The sequence below is a fragment of the Arctopsyche grandis genome, chromosome 13, assembly GCF_051622035.1.
Source record: "Arctopsyche grandis isolate Sample6627 chromosome 13, ASM5162203v2, whole genome shotgun sequence".
In the NCBI taxonomy this organism is placed as follows: Eukaryota; Metazoa; Arthropoda; class Insecta; order Trichoptera; family Hydropsychidae; genus Arctopsyche; species Arctopsyche grandis.
Genome location: NC_135367.1, coordinates 5,511,106 through 5,537,410, shown reverse-complemented (window position 1 = coordinate 5,537,410; position 26,305 = coordinate 5,511,106). Strand labels below are relative to the sequence as shown.

The 26,305-nt window shown below is 34.2% G+C and overlaps 2 protein-coding genes across 3 annotated transcripts in view; both read left to right on the top strand.

The window, feature by feature from the left end:
* The first annotated feature begins 1,594 nt into the window (after positions 1 to 1,594).
* Positions 1,595 to 11,835, top strand: LOC143921773 (guanine nucleotide-exchange factor SEC12). Its single transcript, XM_077445159.1, has 7 exons — positions 1,595 to 2,010; positions 6,163 to 6,530; positions 7,825 to 7,963; positions 8,042 to 8,196; positions 9,011 to 9,254; positions 9,347 to 9,506; positions 9,590 to 11,835. The coding sequence occupies exons 1-7, from the start codon at positions 1,873 to 1,875 to the stop codon at positions 9,673 to 9,675; spliced, it is 1,290 nt and encodes a 429-aa protein (XP_077301285.1). The 5' UTR covers positions 1,595 to 1,872; the 3' UTR covers positions 9,676 to 11,835.
* A 2,971-nt stretch (positions 11,836 to 14,806) lies between these two features.
* The window catches only part of stai (stathmin), a 32,703-nt gene continuing 21,204 nt past the window's right edge, over positions 14,807 to 26,305 (top strand). For both annotated transcript variants that reach the window (XM_077444863.1, XM_077444867.1), the window contains exons 1-2: positions 14,807 to 15,057; positions 23,114 to 23,185. In XM_077444863.1, the coding sequence (XP_077300989.1) occupies positions 23,161 to 23,185 (25 nt within the window). In that variant the 5' untranslated portion in view covers positions 14,807 to 15,057; positions 23,114 to 23,160. The remainder of the gene's footprint in view (positions 15,058 to 23,113; positions 23,186 to 26,305) is intronic.

The following is a 26,305-nucleotide window of genomic DNA, read 5'->3' as shown; positions in this document are numbered from 1 at the left end:
TAGTACGTTTTTTTGGCAGTGGTTTAACTGTGACGTACACAGACATACAAAAAAAGTTTTTTAAAAACATACCTCTTGTATAATTTGTATATAAGATTATTATTGTGAATAAAAATACCAATATTTTTTTTTTTACTATCGCCATCTATGTATAAAATTAATGACTACCAACTGTCACCGAGATTAAAAATCTTCGGACCTGAAATGCTTCTTATACGATATTTTATCTCTATTGTAATGGCGGAAGCTCCATTTACTTATATTGATGACCAAAATTAGCAATATGACTAAGTATGAAAACGATCGGATAAAAGGTAAACTTTTTCCTGAATTGTAATCGTAAGTGAAACGTAAAGGAGGTATGTAAAAATAGCGATATTAGATGTATGATTATCAAATTCGTTCAAGGGGGAAGGGGGGGGGAGTGGGGCAAAGCACTCACATCACCCCTTTGAATTCGCTTATTTGCAGACGTTGAATCTCAAAGGAAGTCAAGAAAAAGAGTTGTGGCGGCTCGCTTATACGACATGGTCGAGTTTGGTTGCCTTCCTGCGAGTGGGGACCAACTCGGCTGGGTTCGGAGAGCCGCTACTCACTCTGCCTTCAGCTGTCATAAATAAAACACGTGCACTAACATGCCAGTCGTCAATTAGCCAGCAGCATAGCTCGGACGTTAAGCTTCTGCTTACCGTCAAGAAGGTGCCGGGTTCTATCCCTGAATGAAAATGAATTTTTCAGAGTATGCTGTTGGTCAGACCTGGATTTGTGCTTCCAGGTTGATCGTTTCCTATCAGAGTTTGCCAATTTTCTCTGATTTCATTGTTGAAACGGTTCCCGGAAAAAAAATTGGCTAAAAATCCTTCCTACCTACTATGTCACCACTATTTGAAAATTTGATTGATGTACAATAAAAATTTATGTACAATTCAAAGATGTCTCGTTAATTTGCGAGTTTTTTCAGTGTCTCGCAATTCAACGACTTATAATAAAAATGCTGTATTTGTATTTGTAATTGGCCAGGAAGGCGCATTGGGATTTACCTGTAAGGCCTTCCTGGTATATATGTAAAATAAAAAAATTAAAATAAAAAAATAAAAATTCGTTCATCCCCCATAGAGTCTTTTTTGGATCGAATCACAACAAGCTACAAAAATTGAATTTTATACAGTAGCGTATGGTAATTGGACTATTCGTCACATTGGGGTGGTCACAAAGACAATTTTTGCCATGAAAACCGCGAATACACAATATTTGGCACTCAAGTTCTAATCAAGTTAGTATGATGGACTTTTCGGCTGCCAGATGTTCCGTTATAGAGATTTTAGTGACTTTGTGACGAGTAATTTGTGACCAGTAATCACCGAACCGTAGCGTATATACATAGATTGAAAAAATTGATGAAGGTCCAAAACCCGATAAAATCAGGCACAAACCTTTACAATCATCGAATACTAACAAGAAAAATAATATGTAAAATAGATAATTATCTGTTAAAACAGACCTAGGACATGTTGTATACATAATATATGCACGGTGAAAATCCATTGAAAGTGAATAAAAAGGATGATTTAAAATAATTTTCAGTATGGAACATGAGTGGTGACGTGTGGCGCGTTGTGTTGTCTACAGTGACACGTGTCCACGCCGAATGTTGTCGATCGCTGTCACCAGCATTTGACACAGTTGTCATGTTGGAAGGGCGCCGTCAGACCTGCCGGTGAGCTGCTCTTCGCTTCCCCCTCACCAGCCTCCCGATCGATGCCCCTCTCGTGACGGACCCCCCTCCCCCTCCACGTCTCCACCCCCGCCCCCACCCCAATCCCCGACCGTCGAGCATCGGGAGACCAGCCGTCGTCCGCGGCCGCCACCGAGATGGCTCCTTCCCGCCGCAGCGACGGCCTTCTGGCGCGCGTCAACTTCCCGCTCTACACTCTTCAGATGATCACCAGCAGGCACGTCCTGGTCGCCGGCGGCGGGGGCTCCTCCAAGACCGGAGTGGCCAACGGATTCGTAAGACCTTCTCTTCTCTTCTCTTCAATATTGTTTCATTAACCACTCGTTGACCTCGCTCATACTAATTCCTATCACGATCTCAACCATTACCTAATGAAGTGGCGTTCAATACTTTCGACCTCGAAGACTCTAATTTGAAGCACACTGACCATCCTTCTCATGTGCCGTATGACAAGTAAACAGTTTGATCATTTTGAACTGTCAAAAACTTCATGTGAAAGCTTTTATCTGGAATATGAATCAAGTATTGGCCGATTTTAAATTGATGTAGAATTTTATACTGATATTTTGTGATTCAATGTTTCAGGAATTACCTAAAGTACATTTTATTTCTATACTACAATCTATCTATATATATAAAAATGAATGCCTGCCTGTGTCTCGAATAGGCTCCTAAACCACTGAACGGATGACGATGGAACTTTCAGGATTTGTTGTATGCATATCCAGGAAGATTACTGTGAAAAAAAAACGGGAAAAACGGGAATGAGTGTCATTGCAACGCTATAATTTCAAATGTTTTCGCGTCGTGACCAGGGTGTTCGCTGCCTACGTTGTTCCGACAAATGGGAACGGGAATTGCATGCGTTATTGTGGCATTGCAACGCATGCCAAATTCAGCTAGTCTATATATATAAAAATGAATGTCTGTCTGTGTGTCTCGAATAGGCTCCTAAACCACTAAACGGATTACGATGGAACTTTCAGGATTTGTTGTATGCATATCCGGGAAGATTACTATGAAAAAAAATCGCCCAAAAACGGGAATGAGTGTCATTGCAACGCAATAATTTCAAATGTGTTTACTGCCTGCGTTTTTCCGATAGATGGGAACGGGAATGGGTTATTGTGGCATTGCAACGCATGCCGGGTTCAGCTAGTCTATATATATAAAAATGAATGTCTGTCTGTGTGTCTCGAATAGGCTCCTAAACCACTGAACGGATTACGATGGAACTTTCAGGATTTTTTGTATGCATATCCGGGAAGATTACTATGAAAAAAAATCGCCCAAAAACGGGAATGAGTGTCATTGCAACGCAATAATTTCAAATGTGTTTACTGCCTGCGTTTTTCCGATAGATGGGAACGGGAATGGGTTATTGTGGCATTGCAACGCATGCCGGGTTCAGCTAGTCTATATATATAAAAATGAATGTCTGTCTGTGTGTCTCGAATAGGCTCCTAAACAACTAAGCGGATTACGATGGAACTTTCAGGATTTGTTGTATGCATATCCGGGAAAATTACTATGAAAAAAAATCGCCCAAAAACGGGAATGAGTGTCATTGCAACGCAATAATTTCAAATGTGTTTACTGCCTGCGTTTTTCCGATAAATGGGAACGGGAATGGGTTATTGTGGCATTGCAACGCATGCCGGGTTCAGCTAGTCTATATATATAAAAATGAATGTCTGTCTGTGTGTCTCGAATAGGCTCCTAAACCACTAAGCGGATTACGATGGAACTTTCAGGATTTGTTGTATGCATATCCGGGAAAATTACTATGAAAAAAAATCGCCCAAAAACGGGAATGAGTGTCATTGCAATGCAATAATTTCAAATGTGTTTACTGCCTGCGTTTTTCCGATAAATGGGAACGGGAATGGGTTATTGTGGCATTGCAACGCATGCCGGGTTCAGCTAGTGATATATATAATTGTATAGTAATTGGATTATTAGTCACATCACGATCGCCCAAAAGACAATTTTTGCCATGGAAATCGCGAATACGGAATGTTTGGCACTCGAGTTCTCGTCTGTATGATAGTTATCGTTAGTATGATGGACTTTTCGGCTGCCAGATGTTCCGTTATGGAGATGTGACTTGGGCGAACGCTTTGTGACCAATAATCACAGAACCATAATTGTATGTAGATTAACTGGAAAGCTCACTATAGTAGAGATACTCACTGAATTATTTATTATTTAATAAAAACTATTGATTGTTCAGTGGTGAATATATTGTTGTGTAGGGGTGGGTGGAGGATCCAAGTAAAAGGCCAACAGTCGTTTCACAGCATTTATTGATGATTAAGTAGATACACGCACTGGCAGTGCTCAGTCCAGAATGACATGATATCGCCTTATAAGGGATAGATCTCTCAGGACATCTTCGACGTCTAATTTGTTTACCTATTGTTATGGTCACGTACGGATATGTCTTCCCACGAAATTCGCTCCCACGGTACAGGTCAATTCTGGGAAGTGCAATCATTGTTTAGCTTACTTGCACTTAGCCTGTCGCTAATCCTTAAAGCCACTTATACCGGTCACACGGTCTCTCAGGATGCTACCCGGCCTAATCCGATCGCAATAACTCGGCGGCTCTTTTTAGTATACGTAACAATATGTAGGCTGGGCCGGATTTAGATAAAAAAAGGTCTTAGGCTATTCCACTTACGAGGCCCCTCCAACCCCCATTCTCACTTTATTATATAATAAAATATACATATAACGATCATTATTTATGTTAATGACTAGACGTGTCTGATTAAATTGCAATGACACCGCCCACTAATAAAATTGAAAACAAAAATAGTGACTTCAATTTTTCAGTATAGTAATATAATAATTATAATAATATACTACAGTACTATAATATGTTACTGTTAAATGTAATATGTCGTGATTAATATAACTTATAATTAACTCTGTGATCTATGATAAATTTATGCGATAACTAATCTTTATGAAAAATATGAATTTTTCGATAATATAAAATTTTATGTTTAAGAAAACCAATTATAGTTATGAAAATATAATACAAACATACGTACATATTTGTAACATAAATTTTAGAATTTTCAAATTAAAAAATATATAAAGAACTTACCTTGAATTTCTCGAAATGAAGATTTTAGCACAAAATTAACGAAATCACTAAAATATATAAAACTGTTTTTAACTACATATTTTAGCTACGATAAAGTATCGAAACCAACAACTCAACTCCTCGAAATTTGAGAACGAAATGATCGTGAAATGCATTCCCGAAAAATAAAAATCTTTTCTTTCAACACGCGTTTCCCATTAAAAAAAAATCATTATTTACAAAAGAAATACTCGGCTTTTTCAGTTTACGGAGGCTTGATTCATAAATCGTTCTCCGATTAGATAAATAATGACAAAGCCTGAACGTAAATTCCCATTTCTTATCCGAATAGAGTCTGTATACATACTTTTTCCGAGAAAGGTGTATTGAAGCATACAAAAATAACTGCATCAAGTAAGTTTTTAAAAGCTTTTTTTAACTGTAACTGTTCAAATTTTCAATGTGCACATATTTTTGAGCGTAAATTTTTATTATTAATTTGATACACCTTGGCTGGAAGCACCCTATATTCTGAGGCCCTAGGCTGAAGCCTTATCTGCCTATAGGGTAAATCCGGCACTGTATATAGGATATGGTTTTAAACGTGCAGAGTGTGTTTGGACTGAGCGTGTCTGGGTACTATCCAACTGTGTATAGGACACTTGTCCTTTGGCAGGCTTGACTTAAAGACTTATAATAAACACTGTATGATCTAATCGGCGTGCACTATTTAGAACCCCTCGTATCCTGATCCTTCATATATATTTTAAAATAAACTACTTCAGTAAATAGTTCGATATATTCCAGATTAAGTAGTTTGTTAAAATAAATGATTATAGTTCGGACCTAGAAAAAGATCAGTCTGTTTCAATCATTGTTATATTTATATTTGCTATATAATGTTTGATTTGGGTAATCTTTTCATCTTCCTTTCACCAATTTGTTGAATTTTAGATGAAACTTTCTAACGAATTCGTTGAACCGTGTACATAATAACAGACATATTGTTTGAATATTTCATATCAATGACTCCATAGTAGGTCTTGACCTCCTTCAGGCTTTTATCACAGACAGAGTACAATGCTCTAATCATATTTATTTGTATGTACGAGATCAAAATTAAAAGACTATCGCCAAAAAATAGACTATCGCCAAGCTTCATACGTGTAGCAGAAGACGTATCGATTTTATTTTGTGCATTACTTTTAAACACGCGTCTCAATGCCAACATAATTATGTATAACTTGTATCATTTTCATTTCCTATATGATTGTGAGATTGTGTCACTACTCTATACGACTAAAAGTAATGTTTGTGTATGTTTCTGTTTCAGGAAATCTTTGAATTGTCACACGACAGTGAGCGGTTTATAGCCGAGGAAATAATCCGACATGAGACGGGACCGAGTGTGGTGATGAACTGCTCGGCGGTCAATTTAAATAAGCATTTATACCTGGTCGCCGGTCAAGAAACACATTGCCAATTGTATAACGTGAATTTAAAATTAGTCAATGCGTCCGAGTTGCGGAGAGGCAGCGTGAAAGCCGACAGTGTTAATAATTTTTTACGGAAACGTAGAAATACGCATAGCAAAGATAGAGAAGAGGATGCTAGTAAAAAGGATTCCAATAGTAATCATTGTTCAGAGAAGAGAATCAACTTTGAAATACGTGCCGCCGATAGCATTCAAACTGATTTTGGGTAGTTATATTTATTCTATTTTATTTTAACCCTCCCTCACCGAAGTGGGGTATGCAAGTGCCCCAGTTTTTACGTTTTTCGTAATAACTATGTGGTTTTTAATGCTATACACCCTATATTTCTTATATTCCTAGAATTAACTACAAGAAATTTATTTTAATAGATTTTGTATGATTTAGAAAAGGAGTACATCGTAAAAAAATACATTTCTACGTTCCAAAGTATGATTTAAAGGCGGTAGCGATAAGTCATGTTTTTGACTGTTCGCTTGCATATTCTTGTTGATCGATGAATCAATGCGAGAGAAAGAGACAGCTATATTTTCGTAAGCTATTGTTTTCGTCGCTTTTGGCTCGTGGCTATTGAGTCATGCAGTCGTCTGTTGGCCTTATCTATGTGTGTTTGCATGTTGATGCTTGTCGTTATTTTTTAATACAAAAATAGTCAAAAACATGCTATAAGACTAAAACTTTTTTATGTATAATGTATAAAATGATTAATAAGATATATATTGAACCCATTTGTATTGAGAAAAGCTGTATTTTGATTAAAAAATACTGAGGTCTTACTCGACACTCGTTCGATCTCGACGATCCGTCCTTCAAAGGTTAAATACAAAAAAACAACAGAATTATAGGGTGTATAGCTTTGAAAATCACATAGTTATTACGAAAAACATAAAAATTGGTCACTTATGCAGATTTCTTGCCAATTATCAGAATTAGGGTGTGAAAACCTAATTGAGGGATCGCGCCGATCAAAGGCCGCTATTCACAAGCGACTTTTTTAACTTCTAATGTCAAATAAAACAAAAATTTTGCTAAAATTATTTAATGTTCATCTTCAAATGCCTACTAATGCATGCTTGAGTCCTTCGTCTTACTTTCGTAATGGTAATTTTGGGTTTCATCTCTTATTTATGGTTTGAAAAGATTTTGGATAGAGGTATGTGTGGCTCAAAATATTCTAAATGATATGAGCTATCAAACTTTTAAGGCTTTGCAATTAGCTTCATAACACTGTGTATATATTTTTTTCATTTATTATGATAGAATTTAAAATTTTATACACTGAGGGTTAATAGCACCCGGGGCAAGCATTTTCTGGCGCCACACTTACTTTCCATACAAAGCCTAGAAATACTGCATGTTCGACAGATGGATCATGAAGAACAGACATAAACTTGTTACTGTTCTTCCCATGTGGACCCAAGTTACTACAAAATATGATATTTTGCCGCACGACACTTGTTATGCCGCTGACAAAGTTTTAACATTTTCGTTTGTCGTTTCAGAAATGAGGCCGTCCAAAGAGTAGTTCGAATTAGTCACAATGGCAAACTGATGGCCACGGGCGGAACTGATGGCCACATCAGAGTTTGGCAATTTCCACAACTGTTAAAAAAATTTGATATTGCGGGACACTCCAAAGAGGTATTTTCAATTTTCGCACAACATATTCTTAATTTGCGTTGAGTTTTTAAATACAGTATATATATAATATATTTTCAGCTGGATGACTTAGACTTCAGCCCAAATGATGAATTTCTCGTCAGCATAGCTAAAGATGGTTTCGGTATTATTTGGTCAACGCGTAATGGAAAGCAAGTAGTTAAACTTGTTTGCCAACCACCCAATGGAGTTAAATATATTTATAAACGTTCCAGGTAAATAATTGTATCATATATTATCAACCGGCAACGTAGATTAGTGGCTAGTGTATAATGCCAACAACTGAGGGGTCACAGGTTCGAGCCCTGATCCATTGGTTCTGGTCAGACCTTGGATATATGTGACTCCAGATCAATTGTTTCCTATTAGAGTTGTTGTAATGATTCTTACCAAATTGGCTGCCTACTATTCTCAGCATTCTTTGAATTTAATTTAAAATTTATATATAATTAGTTGTTTTACCTGGCTTTGCTCAGTATTTGTAATATAAAGAGCGTAAACATGGATGGAAACAAACGATTTCGACTGCAATTTAGATTGTGATTTCGATTCCCGTTCTAGTTCCGATTTTGATCCCTGCTTTCGTTCCAAATTCCGATCCCTGTTTCAGTTCCGATTTCCAATCCTCGTTTCAGTTCCGATTCACGATTCCCGATCTCTGTATCAGTTCCGATTCACGATTCCCGATTCCTGTTTCAGTTCTGATTCCAATTCATTATTATTATAATACGTAACTTCATTTTAAATCATGTATTAATTATCTTCCACAACACTAGTATATACATATAGTAATGGTTCCATCCGGCTTTGTCCAATATTTGAAATATAAATCACTCAAACATGGCTAATTTAATAGTAAATATTCATTTCTTTTTTTGATTTAATTTATTTTAATCGAAAAAAAATCATATTTAACGACACTCCATCAGAAACGAGCTAACACACACAACAATCTTTGTTTCATACCTTTGTTATATAATATAAGATGTATAATATTTATTTATATGTTTATTCTATGCTTACTTTTAGATTTGGACGTGTCGAAGAAGACAAAGATGCTTGTCGACTCTTCACTCTTGCCAATCCTTTAGGTCGTAGCGGTAAACAAAAAGGATTAATTCAAAGTTGGAAACCAAACGACGGCACGCTTATAAAAAGTATAACAATTGATGAAAGCTTATCTGCTTTAGCTGTTAGAGACGATGGAAGATTTATAGCCGTCGGTACTATGTTCAGTGGATCAGTGTCTATTTACGTTGCGTTTAGCTTACAGGTACTTTATTATATTATTTTTATATATGTATATATAGGTAAAATAACATAAATCCTAAAAAGATATATTATATTGATTTACCCTTTTTTCAGAGAGTATTAAATATCGAAGGAGCTCATTCGATGTTTATAACTGGCTTAGAATTTTTACCAGTTAGTGGTGACGGTCCTGCAATCACTAGTCGGTCGGAGGCTGCAGTTGTTTCAATTTCTGTAGATAATAGAGTGTGCATTCACAGTTTGCCTCATAGAAGTAAGCACCTTTTACTTGACTACTTGTTTTATTGCAATAAAATATATTCGTGCTAATATTTTATTCGTTTTTGTTTCTTTTAGGGAGTTGTCCAGCTTGGGTAGCCATGATACTTATAGTATTTGTCCTATTTTGTACATTCACTTTGTGCTCATATCTTGGCATATGACAAATTAATGTAAGACATTGTCACATTTTGACGAGTGAATATCAGATGTCAACTATTTGATATTGTGTGACTCAGATGTGATATGGTAGCATAATACGGTGTGTGTAATGCGTACTTGGATTCGGGCATATATGTATATGTATTTTTTTTTTTTATATTTATCGACGTGTTTATAAGTGTATATGTCATATCTAACTATAAACACCAATGTGTCCAATAATACAAGATTGTAATTGAATTATTGCAAATCACTTGTAATGTTTTAGAAATATTTTAATTTATGTATAGTCGATATGAGCATTATGAAAATTGTAGTTAATTTATTATCGGGGATTGTATTCGAGCATTTATTGCACATATTTTCTCTGTTATATGTTAAATTGTTGAATGGATTATTAAAGATGCAAATATATGAGTTTTATTGGGCTTAAGTAAATATTATATGAAAATTGATAGGTTGATAATGTTTGTATGTGGGTTTTAACTTCTTTCCATTTTGCATATTTGCGCCTGATTGGTGTACGCATATATTTACATGAACCTCATGAAAGAAAGTGATTGTGTATGAGTTAATTATATGAAGGACTCTTTATGACGGAATATTTTGTACAAATTAATTATTCAACTCCTTTTTAGATTTGTATGACTTTAAATGAAATATTTAATCTGTGTCTAATATTACTCTGAAATTAATTTTTGACATTTTAACTAAATTATTGAAATTCTTCCTGCCAAATGCAGCACATCTAGTCAGCCCATAATTAAAAAAAAAAAAAAATCAAGTAGTAATATATTATTCTTTTTAACGCATTGGCATGATTTAGACTTTAAAATTTTAGAAAGATTGACCATGTAACATACATATTTTGACTTAATTTTATTATTATTTTCTCTTGGAAAAATGGTTCTTTCTATCTTATAAAATTAAAAATAAATCCTGAACATTATTCAGCAGTATAAGGAAAATAAATTACTTCTACTTACTTCAATTAAAGATTACTTCCGTCAGCTAGGCCATTTGTATATGTTCATTAGTATCAAATACAAATGAATGAAGAAATGACTGATCATTTTTATTACATCCTTCATACTACTGTATTCTTGGTGATTATCAATGAAAGTATGTATTTAGCTCTTGTCTAATGATCTATCTAATTACTATTTGAGATAATCGGACATTTATAATAATCGACAAAAAAAATATTGTTACATATGTACTTTAAAATTCATTTAGAAAAATTTTAGTTATACAAAATTAATCAGAACCAATATTCTTGATTGTATTTTGTACCTAATAAGAAGAAAAAAACTACTTTCTCGAGCTGCGGTTAATAATAACTTCTACTTTAGCATTAAAAATTGGGCAGATCAGTTTAAGAAACACTTGAAAGAGGAGGAAAAGATTTCAGTGAATTTTATTTATAAATCCAATTTTTAATGCTTGACAGCAACCGCAAAGCAAAATATTATTATCAGTGAATTGTCTATGATAATTTTTCTGATATAATATACTATATTTATTTTCATTCGAGTGTCATTGATCTTTGATAAAATCATTTGACGTGTATTTAATCCGAATTTATTGATTTAAATACTTCAAATTGTATTTTATCGTATAAAGTATGCTAAATAATACTCATGTCTTGGCAGTACTCTCATCAAAACGATACGATTAGCAAATACACAATCCCAATAGTGTCGCGTTTCGATGAGAGAGAGCCGTCTTAATATTGTCCCTTACGATCTATAATAATTAAATTTGTACATACTATGTTGTCAATTTATAAATTGCATGTATATAAATTCAAATTTATATATTGTATTATCTCTCAAGATAAATTTTAAATACCGATTGCCAAGCAAGCATCATGAAATGGTGAATATTCAATTGTAGACAATTTTGTAATTCAATCTGAAAATATATATACATAATATTATACGAATTTTGAATGTAATAAAATTATATACTTTAATGTGCATTTGTTAAAATTATTCATTCTTGTTTTGCATCGGACAGTAAGTCCAATGTGATATGTATGTAGCACAACCTCGTCGATTTGCAACGAACGAGGTTTATTGTTATACTATGCTTGAAAATTGAGTTTCCTTGTAATGGACAGTGAACTATTACTTAATTTCAATATATTTTACAAGCCAATCAATATGTGTTTTATTTATTTTCCTTCTAAATTATGCTCTGAAAGATCTCGTGTGTTAAAAAATTCAACCGACATTGTGTTCAAACCGTTGAAATCAATCATCTTGCCGCATATAGCATCATATATGTTTGTGGTCATTAAGTGATTAGACCGTTCGTATGGACAATGAATCCGTTACTGAGTCTAGTCTGTTGGCATTGGAAGGATGACTCACTAACGAACAAGCTCAACCACTTTTTTTTCATATGGCCGCTCCAACGGACAGTAAAAAGCTGCTCGCAAAATATGCATAATGCAACGGCGAAAATCAAAGCGGAAATGATTCTTTCACATAATATGGACACACCCGCATGCAAAATGATCGTTACTTTTGTAAACATTATTTTACTTTGGTCTTTCAATATTTGCGCTGTTAAAATATCGTCTATTTGACTACATATATAGTTTATAAATACATAGAAGGAAAAAATTCTCACGAATGCATTTTATTATACATACATATATAGTTAATTTTTAACGGCTAAAAAAGCAGTCTCACCATATACGACACTCTCCGGCAACGGATTTTCGCCCACTCGAATACAAGAGACCCTTTTAGGTGATACAAGTGATTCATAAATATACTGTAACGTCAAATTATGCACGTATACACACTTATTTATTGTTGGAATTCATCAAAACATTGCCTTTTCGAAGTTACTGGCAGTTTTTATCAACTCATTTGTAAACACATAAATTATACGCGTGTTTAAAATCCGTTGAATATTTTAACAAGTTCTCACATGCTCGTCGCTGCTTATGTTTCGTTACTATGTCAGATAAAAATATCATTAACCAGTGTTTTTACCTGGCTTCGCTCGGTGTTTGTAATATAAACCACTTAAATAGTAATCCGGAACAGGAACTGAAACAGGAATCCGGAACTGGAACTGAAAATGGGATCTGGATCTGGAACTGAAAACGATATCGATATCGTCGTCATAGAAAATTAAATTCTCTATGATAACGTCACGGATTCTACGAACCAAAACTTACGTATGTATATTTAGAAATTATATATTAGATCCAATCAATTTTACTGAAAGAGCTACCATATTTTCATTACGACGAACATGAACCTCCGTCTGTATGTATATAAATAGCAATTGAACAATCATTTAATTGATTTATATAAGAATGAAGAGCTACAGGAAGTTTGAAACCGAATCCACTTTTACAATTTGGACTTCCACCTCCTTGTGAATTGTGAAAATTAAAAAAAAAATGCTTAGCTACAAAAATTTTGAAAAGATTGTATTACTAAATTCACATTTTAAATCATTTATTGTAATTAAGACACATCAGTGATTTAATACGTATTCAAAAAGAACGCATAAATTTGCATAGCGTCATGAACCAACTCTGTAAGTACTTACCATTTTAATACCTAAAAAAATGGTGTACCAATTAAGGTAAGATTTTATATGGTAGCCCCAATTATGTATGAAGCTTGCGTGCTTATATAACAATTTAAATTTTTATATAAAGGCATTTACATATATGTATGTAGTTCTGCTTAACAGAACTAGCCTATATCTGTACTATTTTGAGTTCGTTCGTTAACTAATTTATCTTAACTTCCAAATGAATTCAAAATTAACAATGAATTATTCTAAACGAAATAAATTTTATTATAAATTTGATAATACATATGCAATATTTACCATTGTTTTTATTTATGTACATATTACGATTGAGTATGCTACAATTGCTAGCTAATGAGCAGCTATTAGCCAGTAGCATTTTTGACTGACTTTGATTTTCAAATGGTTTTTATTGTTCACAATACATCTTAGGTCCATGCTAATTATTACTAAAGAGCGGACCAAGTTTGCGCCGTTCTTTGTTTATTGTTTGCCGTGCATTGTTCATTTTTATGATGAACCTTTTTTTTGCATTCTAGCTTTGTCGTTTGCTTTATTTCCTGGAAAATAGACCCAAAACGCACTGTTTCCTGGAAAAAGCACACTTCCGGTCCTACCTCTACTAATAACTAAAGGGCGGATAGGAAACGTGCTTTTTCCAGGAATCAGGTCGTTTTGGGTCTATTTACAAAGTCCTACCTCTACTAATAACTAGTCACCGGACCTAGAAGGTGCCGCGTATTGTTCAAAGGTCGTAAATGCATTGCTTAAGGTTTGCCGAACCTTTTTTACAAAGGATTTACAACAATGGATAGCACTATGACTATCCGGTGTCTACAGTAATAACTAGTCACCGGAGCCTGAGGGGGCCGTGTATTGTCCAAAGGTTGTAAATGCATTGTTAAAGGTTTGCCGAACAATGGATATCACTGTGACTATCCTACCTCTAGTAATAACTAAGGACTAGCGGACAAGATGGTCCTAAAAAAATAGTTCACTATTCTTAACCATTTTTTTTTTGCTTTCCTGCTTTCTTGGACAATGGAGAAGTCTATTGTAATTTTATGGCGGCAAATCAACCACCAATCTCTAATAATAAGTAATAACTGCTAATCCAGTGATCATTATCTATTTTACACATTATATTTCTTGTTAGTATTTTTAATAACAATCTTATTTTAATGTTATTGCACACTGTAAATAAGATAGATGTTCATACACTATACAACATAATAGGAAAAAATAGCTCAAAAATCTATTTACAATTCTTAATCAATTCTATACGTATGTTTTATATTATAATTGTTATTTAACTAGAGACTATTTCAAGTCGACGATTTAAATTTTAAAGTATCATCATTTTTGATAGCTATATGAGACATGAAATTAAACTTGAATACATAATAAAAATTTGAATTCAATTCCTCACAAACAAAACAATGATTTCATTTATTTGAAAACTTTTGAACGAGTATTCAATTGTTTTCTATTCACACAAAATGGAGGTGAATTTTCCGTGTCTAAAAACGAAGCAGAATTCTTAAAATAAAAATTTGAATATATGTAATCATAATATTGAAGGAACGATCCGGTTTGCACGTTGCGGTAGTCTGCGATTCAAAATAGACGCGTGTGATTGGTCGTCGACAAACGCGTCGACCAATCAGGGAGCGAAGATCTTCAATACAGGTCGCGTCGCGTGCGCCTTTCGCAGCTATAAGTACGCTTCCAACCGTTGCAGCTGCATTGTCGTCCAGTCAGTGGATCTTCCTCATCCAAGAGAACTCTCGTCTATCTGGACCACACAAACCCTCATTCAGGTGAGATGCATTCATTATTCAAATACAAATTCATCCCACCGACATTGCACAATTTGCGATTCGTTCTGTGGGCTTGTTCTTTGTTATTGTTATTGTTTTTTTTTCGTACGTGCATACCTGCTCCACTTTTATTTACAGTTGCATACTGCATTTTTTAAATATAAATTATGTAAAATGAAATGTTTCTAAATGTTATTGGCGTCAGATATACATATATATATATATCAACCCTCAATTTGATTCAATGCTGATTCCATTGTGTGGCAGTGTAAAGAAAGTCATACACATGCATACATATACATATTGTGACAAGGTTGCTGTATGGTGAAGTTGTTTTGTATCTGTTGAAATATTTTTGTATTGCAGTTTCAAATTTGTAACAATTTGATTTTATATAACTTACTATTGTTGTACCCGATGAAATATCATCGCATGGCTGTTGGCATATTAAGTAATTAAATAAAAGAAATTCGGATTTGAATTCGGATTTGACCAACCCATGACTTAATCTATGTATTTGAGGAATATAAAAAGGTCACGGAACAAAATTCGATAATTAAAAATACATGCAAGTTCACACATACCGGTTGTGAGAGCATTTTCGATATAAATTAAGCGCAAATATAGGGAAACTTACACAAGACAAAAGTTCCACTTCCGTTTGTCGGATTTTGTTCAAATTTTTTTTATTACTTAAAATCACTTTTAGTATTATACACAATAAATATCAAGAAAATAAAAATGATTTAAAATGTCAAAATAAAATAATGAAATATTGTTTATAAAAAAAAAATACTACTTCCGGTTTACGAATTCTGACCAAAACCTTACCAACTCTAAGTTAGTACATAAAAAATACAAATATACATTTTCAGTTTGATACGTTCAGGGGTGTGGAAGTAATCGTGGTCACAACATTTTTGACTTTTCTAAGAGGAAAAAATCCCACTTTCGGTTTATTAAATTTAGTGATTTTTTTTTTTATTTTCATCACATTGATACAAGAATTATGCTTTATTTTTTTCGTGAAGAGCACACGTGTTTAAGGGGTTGAAAAAAATAGTGGAAGAAAAATTCAACAAGAGTAAACTGCCACTTCCGGTTGACGGACGCTTACCAAATTTTATGCATAGCTTGGTATTAAGCTTAAACGTCTAGATATGAAATTTCAGTTCAATAAATCAAAAGGTCTTTGAGAAGAATATAAAAAACCTCGATTCTCTAGAGTAAAAGTACTGCTTTTGTTAGGGTATATTATAAAAAATATTTGGGTATAAAATTTATAATTTCTATTACATGTGAAAAATTTTCAGTCTGATTCGTTTAGCGGTTTGGAAGATAATTGATTTTAAAAAAAGAGGATACATATAAAGGGAGGTACCATTTCCGGTCTTTTTAAAAATTTGATAAAAATTTACGTCTTATCGATAAGAATTTCAGTGACTGATGCTAAGTTTTAGTTCGATAGGACTAATGGTGTTCAAAAATCCCCAAAATACACAGAGAATGACAAATTTGACAGGAAATGATTCACCCCTTCTCTATTACGGGATGCACTTTTTTGGCTTTGATCATATTGATTGCATTGAAAATGCCCAGGTTGTAAGTACATTATTTAAATTTTTTTTCAACGTCCAGTTGAATTTATATGCTCTTTTACATCTTTTGAAAGGTCGTGAGGTTACGTTGGGTACAGTTTGTTTTAAATACGTAATGTATTTTCCGAATAAAACTACACGTTCGTAAAAACGAGTCACAAGAGAGTTTAAAATGGGATCATTTTTTTAATATCATTTTGCAAGCCAAACGAAAAAAATTCTGAATTTAATTTGTTTATGCTATGCTATGTGACTAAATGTTATAAATTTGTCTATAATAATAATTGCTTTGAGAATTTTGGTATTTTTTTTTATATATTTTTAAATTATTTTCGTAACTAACAACAGCCCACAATATACTAACTATCATTTTTCATAAATGAAAATCAAAATAAGTGAAATTTATTTTATTTTATATTAATATGAGATCGAACATTTACATAATAAAAAGCATATAAATTCTTGCTGGGATATAATCTATTCAATTTATCAAATTAATAGTTAATTGTTCCATATTTTTCCTTTCTTTTTATTAAATCAGAATATAAATTCACTTTCATGAAATATTTTTCTGTTCCATTAAAATGTTACCTACTTTTATTACTAAATGTACATATAATACTATTTTTTCTTTTATGTATGTACGTAGTAACAATAGACGAAGTTTTGTGATCATGCGAAAATTCGAACTCAAGATTTTGACTGATTCGAACTCAGAATCCATCACTGATCACGTTTTCATGATCTAGAAAAAAATGTGTCTGTGTCTGTATTTTGGGGATTTTTTGAATACCGTTCGTCCTATCGAACTGAAACTAAGTATCGGTTACTGAAATTCTTATCGATACGACATAAATTTTTTTGAAATTTAACCGGAATGGTACCTCCTTTTATAGGTGTCCTCTTTGTTTAAGTTTTTTAATCCAAATATCTCCCAAACCGCTAACCAAATCACACTGATTTTTTTACATGTAATAGAAATTATAAATTTTATTTAATATTTTTACCTCAACCGGAGGTAGTACCTTTACTCCAGAGGATCAAGTTTTTTTTATATTTATCTCGGAAACCTTTCGGCGTATTGAATTTAGATTTTATATCTAGAAGTTTAAGGTTAAGAAGTTTGGTTAGAATTCGTAAACCGGAAGTAGTATTTTTTTTAAACAAAATTTCATTATTTTATATTGAAGTTTTAAATTATTTTTATTTTCTTGATATTTAATGTGTATAATATAATAATTATAGGGATTTTAAATTAAAATTTTGAAAAAAATAAATATGTGTGCCCTTCACGAGAAAATTCAAGTATAATCCTAGTATCAATGTGATAAAAATAAAAATAAATCATTAATTTATTTAATACATATATTATTCGGATATATATATTTATTTTCAAAATCATGCAGTCAAGCCTTGTTATAAACTAGCACTAAGATAACAATAATCTGGAGTAATCAATAATTATTTTCATTGTTAATATTATATACTAGTGTTGTGACCGTTGATATTTCAACTGGTGGTTTTGGAAAGAAATTGATACGTGAACCACATCCGAGGCTATTGTCGCTACGTTTTCAGCATGCACAGCCCTAGTGGTCAATTCGCATCGCTCTCCCACTACCCTCCTCCCCCCCCCCCAGCGCTGTCTGCGTACAATTTTTTGCCCTCTTGCTTTGAACACTGATGGTTTTTCTAAGAAATTGACCATATCTAAGAAGAAAGAAACCACGTTTACCAATATAACGGCTACCAATAAGAAACGGCTGGGGGATCGGATATCTTCAGAACCGATCGCAAAAAATCGTAACTTTAGAGCGCTGATCCGTATTAATGTATTTTTGTATGGAAGTATATATTTCACGTATCGAGAACACGAGTGTTCTCTTTCTCTTTCATTAGTTGTTGTATGACATTTTATGACAATAGGAAAGCCAAGGAAAACGCACCAGGTGAAATAGATCGTTGACGCACCAGGCTCGGCGCGAACAATCGTTTGTACTATTGTCTTACCACATGTTTCATCGGTGTTAAATACGCACAACTCGAAAATATCCACTAATTTTTTTTTGATTTTCGTTTAGATTACTGCTATTATATTCATATTAATTTGTTCATTAACTTGGAGGGAGAGGGGGGGGGGGGTTCACTGCACCGCCGCTCCTTAGGACGAGCTGCCCCTGATTGTATCGTTACAGGCTAGTTATTAAGTATGAACATTCTGCAGGTCTAAAAATAAAGTGTACTTCAGTCAATCGTATTATAATATAACACGCTGAATTGGTTTTGAAAATTACAAAAAAATAGTTAGAATATAAAAGGGCGTTATATGTCGTATCATGTTTTCTTACAATTTATTTTTTTCCTTTTTACCTTTCTTTCGTTTTCTTGCGAAATAGATTTAGCGTGCAATAAGATGGTTAACTATACTATTTGATTTCACGTATATTTACAATAAGGAAAAAATGCGCGACTACTATTGATCAGCTAAAATATTCTGACTGATATTTTGATTTTTAAATGCTTTTTATTATTACGAAATTATGTTCACAATACATCTTATATCTATTTTAATAGCTACTGATCTACTGATCATTTTCTATTTTACAATTTAATTTAATTTGGTTAGTAATCACAGTATTATATTATTCTAGTGTTAATCTAAAGCATAATAGGAAAAATAGCTCAAAAACCTATTTACAATCCATATAAATGTTCATAATACATCTAATACATAATATTTATTAAAGACTCTCTAAAGTCGATGACCTAAAGCAGATTGTGTTTAGGTAATCTGTGTGTTATACCTGAAGGGTATAGACATTTTGTTGTAATCACCGAGACTGTTCTGACTGATATGAACCGCTTACAATGTAAGAAGTTCATAACAAAGCTTTTCGACCGATAGAAATCAAGATTTTGGGTTGGAAAAAAACTGCTGCAAAAAAAAAACAATTAAATGAAATATAAGATTAAAACGGTATATTATTATATTTACACATGTAGAGACAGTGGCGGATTATTCCCATACTATATTTTGTATTCAGGTGTGATAAAGTTAACGGTCGTTGGTCGACTTGAAGGTTGCATTCGCACATGTATGTACATATCTGTGTATGTATGTACATATGTACATACGAGTTCTTATATATATATAATACATACAATATTATAAAAGAAAGTCTCAATCCTCTTCGCAGCAGATGCCACGCACTTCCACCAGCTGGTTTCCACAAGACAATTTCTCAACTTTTCCACTTTTTTATTTTATTTTATTGTCTTATTATATTTGCCAGATTTTATGTTCGTTGTTTTTTTTTCGTCGTTTTTTAGAGACCCGAATATGTACATATATTGTACGTGTATCGCTCTGTCTGTTTTGTGTGAAGTATGCATTCTATTATATGTATGTATGTATTATATTACGAAGTGAACTCGGTGCTTATTAAAATTCTCGCTGCGTGCCACCGGCGCCGCTGTTCGGGCTTTCAATATTTAACATTATCTCATAAGCGTAGAACATTACCATGGAAGTTGCGCTTCCAATGTTAATAATATTTCAAAGTAATTTCACTGGCCAAATTACAATTTCGACGTTATTCGTGCGAACGTCGTAGCATTACCCTTTCATTACCTCGCTCGCCTTTCACTTTTGCAATGTCTCAACTGAAAACCTTATCGAGTATGTATACATACATATGTATATGTATTAATATACAACGACACCCACCGTTTTTCTATTTTCGTCAATAAAATACTATCTTCAAACACGTGTGAGTGTTGTTGTGGGTGGTTTTTTTTTTACTCACAATCATCTCATTGAAAATATTTATACATATACATACATACATGTAGCACCAATTGTGTAAGTGTGGTTGTTAAAGAAATGAATAATATTTATTTTTCGATTGACATTATCGCATAATAATGAAATGATTTATCGCTGAACGCGCGCGCGTCTGTTTTGCGAGTGCATTCACAGTGAACAAATTTGCAAATTAGTTCATTTTTTTATGATTAACGGAATGATTACTCAATTATTATTTGTATTCCAACATTTTTGAGGTAACACAGCTCAGTGGCTAGCGTATAACAACTGAGGGGTCTAGGGTTTGATCCCTGATCGGTTGTTGCTCATTACCTATCAGAGTTTGCCAATTGATCTAATTTCATTGTTCAACCGACTTTCCAAATTTATATAAATAATACTATTAATTTATTTGTGTATATATGTAGTACGTTTGTACAAATTTGGCCATAGGTGTCGCCTTGGGCTAACCCGTAAATGCACCATGGTAAATATATTTTTTATATATGTAAATAAATAATAAGGAAACAACAAATTTAACATTTCCAAGAGGTCTCCTGTAAAAATGTATAAACTGAAAAAAAAACGCGCTGCAAATATAATCATTTTTGCTAAATTGTATCAATCCTTATGTAATTTCTCGCATTTTTGTCTTAAATTCATACATTTTTCATCAGCAAAGTCATTAAACTGATGATTCGCTAGGCGACTGACATTGTTGCGGAATGATTCAGAAGCAATTTTTAAACAAAACATATCACACAGTAGTAGTTCAATAGTCAGATAATGAAAACGTTCAACTTGCTCGTTTGTTTTCTGAAGAAAAAAAAATACAAATAATTTGCATTTTATTGCTACATATATTAGTATCTAACGGTTAGTGAGTTTGATTGTACTGTTAAATTATGCATACATTTTTGTCTTATATGGAAACTTTTCATCCACATGCTTTGCAATTTCAATTTTATTCATTTTTTAGACATTTTAAGAATTATTTAGTCTCATTTGAAAGGACGTCCCTGCATCTGAAAATAGCCAAACACGTGTCTCACTTGCACTTTTAGCGTATTTTTACAGACGAACTGTCTGGCAGTTTTGGCTTGGGTACTGTTAGATGAAATTTTTCGTCAAAAAAGAATCGAAAGCCTATGCCAGTGCTCTCTGGTGCAACTGTGCTGCGTCTGGCGCGACGCCCACTGCAATGCCTTTCAGTAAGTGCAATGCCTTTGCCTTTTTTACTCTGCAGCTTTCGTGGTGTACGTACATACAAACTCGTACAACCCAGTCGACCTGATTTGTGCCTCCCACTATGTGCACTTGTAGTTTCAACTCCAAATTGGACGATTTGTGACCTCAAAAAATGCTTAGTTTCATATTACGCTGATTATTGTTGCTGGCACAATGTTCGAAAAATAGAAGCGGTATTATTGCATCGCTAAATGTTCTGTCTGTTATTTAATCGTTGTTACCGAGCTCGTCCTTTGTCCATCGTTGTCCATGTCGAGCAATGTGAATCATGAATCATTCCCTGATTTTCCTCGGTTGCACCCTTTGTCCGCTAAGATGCAGATCTTATCCATCCACTCACTGCCGTTTCGGAAATAGAATATGAAGTGCCAAATTAAGTTACTCGATTTTGAGTCACGACCGAACAAAGACTGAAATTTTCAAACATTTTCCACTGTTTGCTTTATGTGCACGTTTTTAGTCTTATGTACGCTCCGTGCGAAGATTTCTACCACGTATAGTATGTGCACTAAAAATCGTTGTAGGAAATAATTCTTGATTGTATGCATTCGCTTATCCGTTTGTTATTTTACGGACATGGTTTGATTTACTTTTTATTTTTAAATGTTCTTCTTTCAAACGTTTGCTGTTTTTTATTGTTTCACATTTGATATGCTAGAGTTTGTTCCAGAAACGTGAGCTATTTTATTAGTAGGCGTATGATTGTAGACTGTAGCATATACATATAAACGCAGATCATGTCTGCTTATGTATACTTATGTAGGTACCGTGCCTAACTTGGGTGCGTATAAAAATACAGAATATCAATATTTCGAATTATACAAATGTAGAATAAAATAAAGTGTCAAAGAAGGAGGGACCAAACCCACTATGTACATATGTATATGCATCTACTGGCTGATTTACCTCTGACTGATAGTACTGACTTACTTATCGTTATCAGACTAACACAGCTAAACAGGGAAAATTGTACTAAAAATATGTGGCTTCAGGTATGCATAGGTATTTGTGTGTTCAAAATTAATTACACAATTGAAACAATTGCTGGATAATTAACTGGACACGCAAGGGTATAAAAAAGCAGTCGCTCGGCGCTAAATTAAAGGTGTGTTCGTTCGTTCATTCTCGATTATCACACGAGAACAAACGAGTGATATACATACATGCATATGTAAGTATTATAAATATTCGAAAAAGTCGTCCGAGGGCTTCGGTGCGCCCACTTGGCACTCCCACCCCGAACAGACCACTCCAGCCCGCTGGTAGTCCAGTGCCAATCGGCTGAAAGTCCGCAACCTGCACTCTGCATCCAGGTGAACCGCAATTGCAGTCAACCTCCGTGCTTGTGGGTCTTCCTCGTCACGTGTCGCTCCACTATACCGTTGTCTTCTGTTTCTTGTTGCAGTCGCCGTATCGCCGTATCGCCGCATCCGACCGATCCGACCAGACACCATGGCTGAGACCCAAGACAAGACCCGTGAGTACCCATATTCATTTTCACTCTATCATCTATCAACAATTTTGCTTCGAGTGCGATCGTTTGATTTGTAGGTGTATTTTGACTCGTACCAGCGCGTCCTCGTTACATTGCTTCGTAACGACGTTGAGAGGTAATACTTGGTCAAATTTGGCTCCCTTTTATCACCTGTTGCTCGTGCATGTACCTCTGAAAGCCCTCGTAGTTTGGCTCCTTGACCCAATTTAGGGGACGGTTTACCCTTCAGTGCGGTGGTTTTATTATCGTGTGTGTGTGTGTGTATATGTATGTATGTGTGGTGAAAGTACTTGGGTAAACCCTTATGCTAAAGTTTCATCACATTTGAAATTTTAATATCATCCGGCAGGGTTGTGACTATTCCTATCCTTACGCCCTGTTCAAATATTGATTTTCGCACTTACATATACACGTGTGTATATATTTTTATGTGAATAAACCATACTTAGTATTGATTCATTAAAAACATTAAAATAAAGGCATTCTTTTTCAAAGAATAAACGATTTTTTTCTTAAAATTAAAAAAAAATTAATATAGCCTAATTCTAGTATTTCGATTTTGATTTAATATATTTTTTACGTACATAAATTATTTATAAAATGAATTGAATTTATACTATAATAAATTTAGCAATGATATATATATGTAATTATCTCATATCTTATTTTAATAAATTAGTATACATGTATTTAACTTTTGGCAACAGTTTTAATTACTAATTGAAGAAATAGCGATAAATAAATTTTGTTAATGAAACCAAGTTTGTATTTTATATAGGTAAGGAATAAGAATAATGAATTATTGATTAACGATCGAGATTTTAATATTTTAAATGGTAACTTAATCTATTGTACATATGTGTCGTTCTGAAAAGCCCTCATTATCTATCTATAGTTAATATAGCTGACTACTCGTAACTAGTCTTCAGCGTTGTCTGGATGCTTGTCAAATAATAATAGACTGCTCAGTTAGTATACAAAGCAAGAAAAAAAATAGCATGGTTGACAATAGTGAGCCATTTTTTGTGCCAAAAGCATCATCCCAACACGCGATATTTGCTCATGACTACACTGCGGATAGTCATTAAGGCAACCCCAAAAAGCTAAATACACGTTCCAACAGTGCTGAAAGCAAAAGAGTAAACAACAAAGATCTTTCTAAGAAGTTATCAATAGCCAAAACGCCCCAAAAGCATTTTGTAAAAACGTAAAGGAGGTTTGTAAAATAACCACTAGCACGCCTGCTCTATGCCAGGCCAAAAATCATCCCTGGAATGTTTTCGGTAATATATTTTCTTTGTATTGACATAGGTTTGACTGTGATCGATAAGAGTGATTCCAATATATTAAGAAATCTAGTTGAAATTAGACGAAATAATAAAATCGTACGAATTAACAATGGTGAAGATACGCCCATTCACAGTTGGAGTATATCTAGACATGCCATGCCGTACGATTCTGTGTGTCTGCGCCATTACTCATAACTAGAGGAATATAAAGACCAATAAATGCGACATTTGGATAAAAGTCGTATTTTATTAAATGCTTAACTTTTGATAAAAACCAAAATGTAATGCAAGTTTGAATTTGTTTAGTGATAACTATGATAACATTGCTTTTTAAACCAGGCATATTTAAGTTAATCTACATATGTACATATGTCAAGGAATGAAAATAATGAAGGGTAAACTAAACTATCTCAGTTTACATTCCACTATTCCAGATCAATATATTTCAAATTGAATCATTTTGGATGACTTGATTACATTTTCCCCACGATTTAAGGCATAATCGCATCGCTCAATCCCATTTCTAGTCAATCTATAGGTATATTGCAACTTTGCAACGACACGTTGAAATTGTTGCTTTTATATACATATACAATGTCACCTGTATCCAAAATCGAAACTGTCTTCTGTAATACGTAAACTTCGGCCGAGGTGTGCAACCCCATACAAGCACGTATGCACTACAAATACACACAATGCACATAATGTCTAGTTCGATTTTGTACGTGGCGAAGAGGTGCCGTGCCGTATGACAAAGTGCATAAAAAAGTGTATGCAGTGGCGGCCGTGACCGTGCCGCCAGGGCGTTGCACCGGATTGCTTGTTTTGCCGCCGCTACTGCGCATGGACCATTATATTGTTCTCGGCGTAACTACACGACGTACATACGTATGTACATATATTGACGGACACGTGCACGCCGCCCTCCACTGCACTTATCGACCTGGCCGCCTACGGCTACAGCCTACCCCCTGTCGCTCTCTGTCCAATCCTCCATATCGCCAAAATTGCATTTAAAAATTTTTCACATTTTACATACTACCAGTTTCAGTTTCACGCGATATTTAATTATTCTCGTTGAAATGCGTATGTCAGACTCCGTTTTTAAAAATGTAAACTTTAATTGCTTTCCAATTTTTTCCTCTTGGGCTGATTCTCCATTGACTCTGGAGTACTTTTTCTTTTGTTTATTTATGAACTAGCTGAACCCGGCATGCGTTGCAATGTCACAATATGTCACGCATTCAATTCCCGTTCCCATTCCCGTTATTACAGTAATGATAGTTTGTCGGAAAAACGCAGGCAGCGAACAAATGTCATGATTGGAGCCATTGATGTATAATACACTAGATCCGCCCTCACGTGTTATACTGGTCTCCCTTTTGGCGCATGCAAAATACATGGCGCATGCACAGTTTCTCTTAGTAGGTAGGTAGGTACCGCTGCGTCGTAGGGAAAAAAACCCAACTTCCCCGCTAGTTAAACCCTCGACACTCCTCAGTTAGTGAAGACAAGATCTCCGACCAAAATGATCGCTCAATTAATGGCTCTTCAATCCCATATTTGAATAAATGTAGGAGAAACTTGTCGAAATAATAAGATCTTATGAATTAACAAATAACTGGGAATGCCCTTTCTTGACTCGAGACGACTGCGTGCCGTGCCGTTCATCTCTATGTGTTTTCGCCCGTATGCTCAACATAACAAGGAAAGACAAGAAGCGAAACACGTGGGTGATAAGTATGACTAGGCTAGTGGACTAGTGTATAGAGTAAAGAGATTGAAATGGCAATGGGCGGGCCACGTGGCTAGA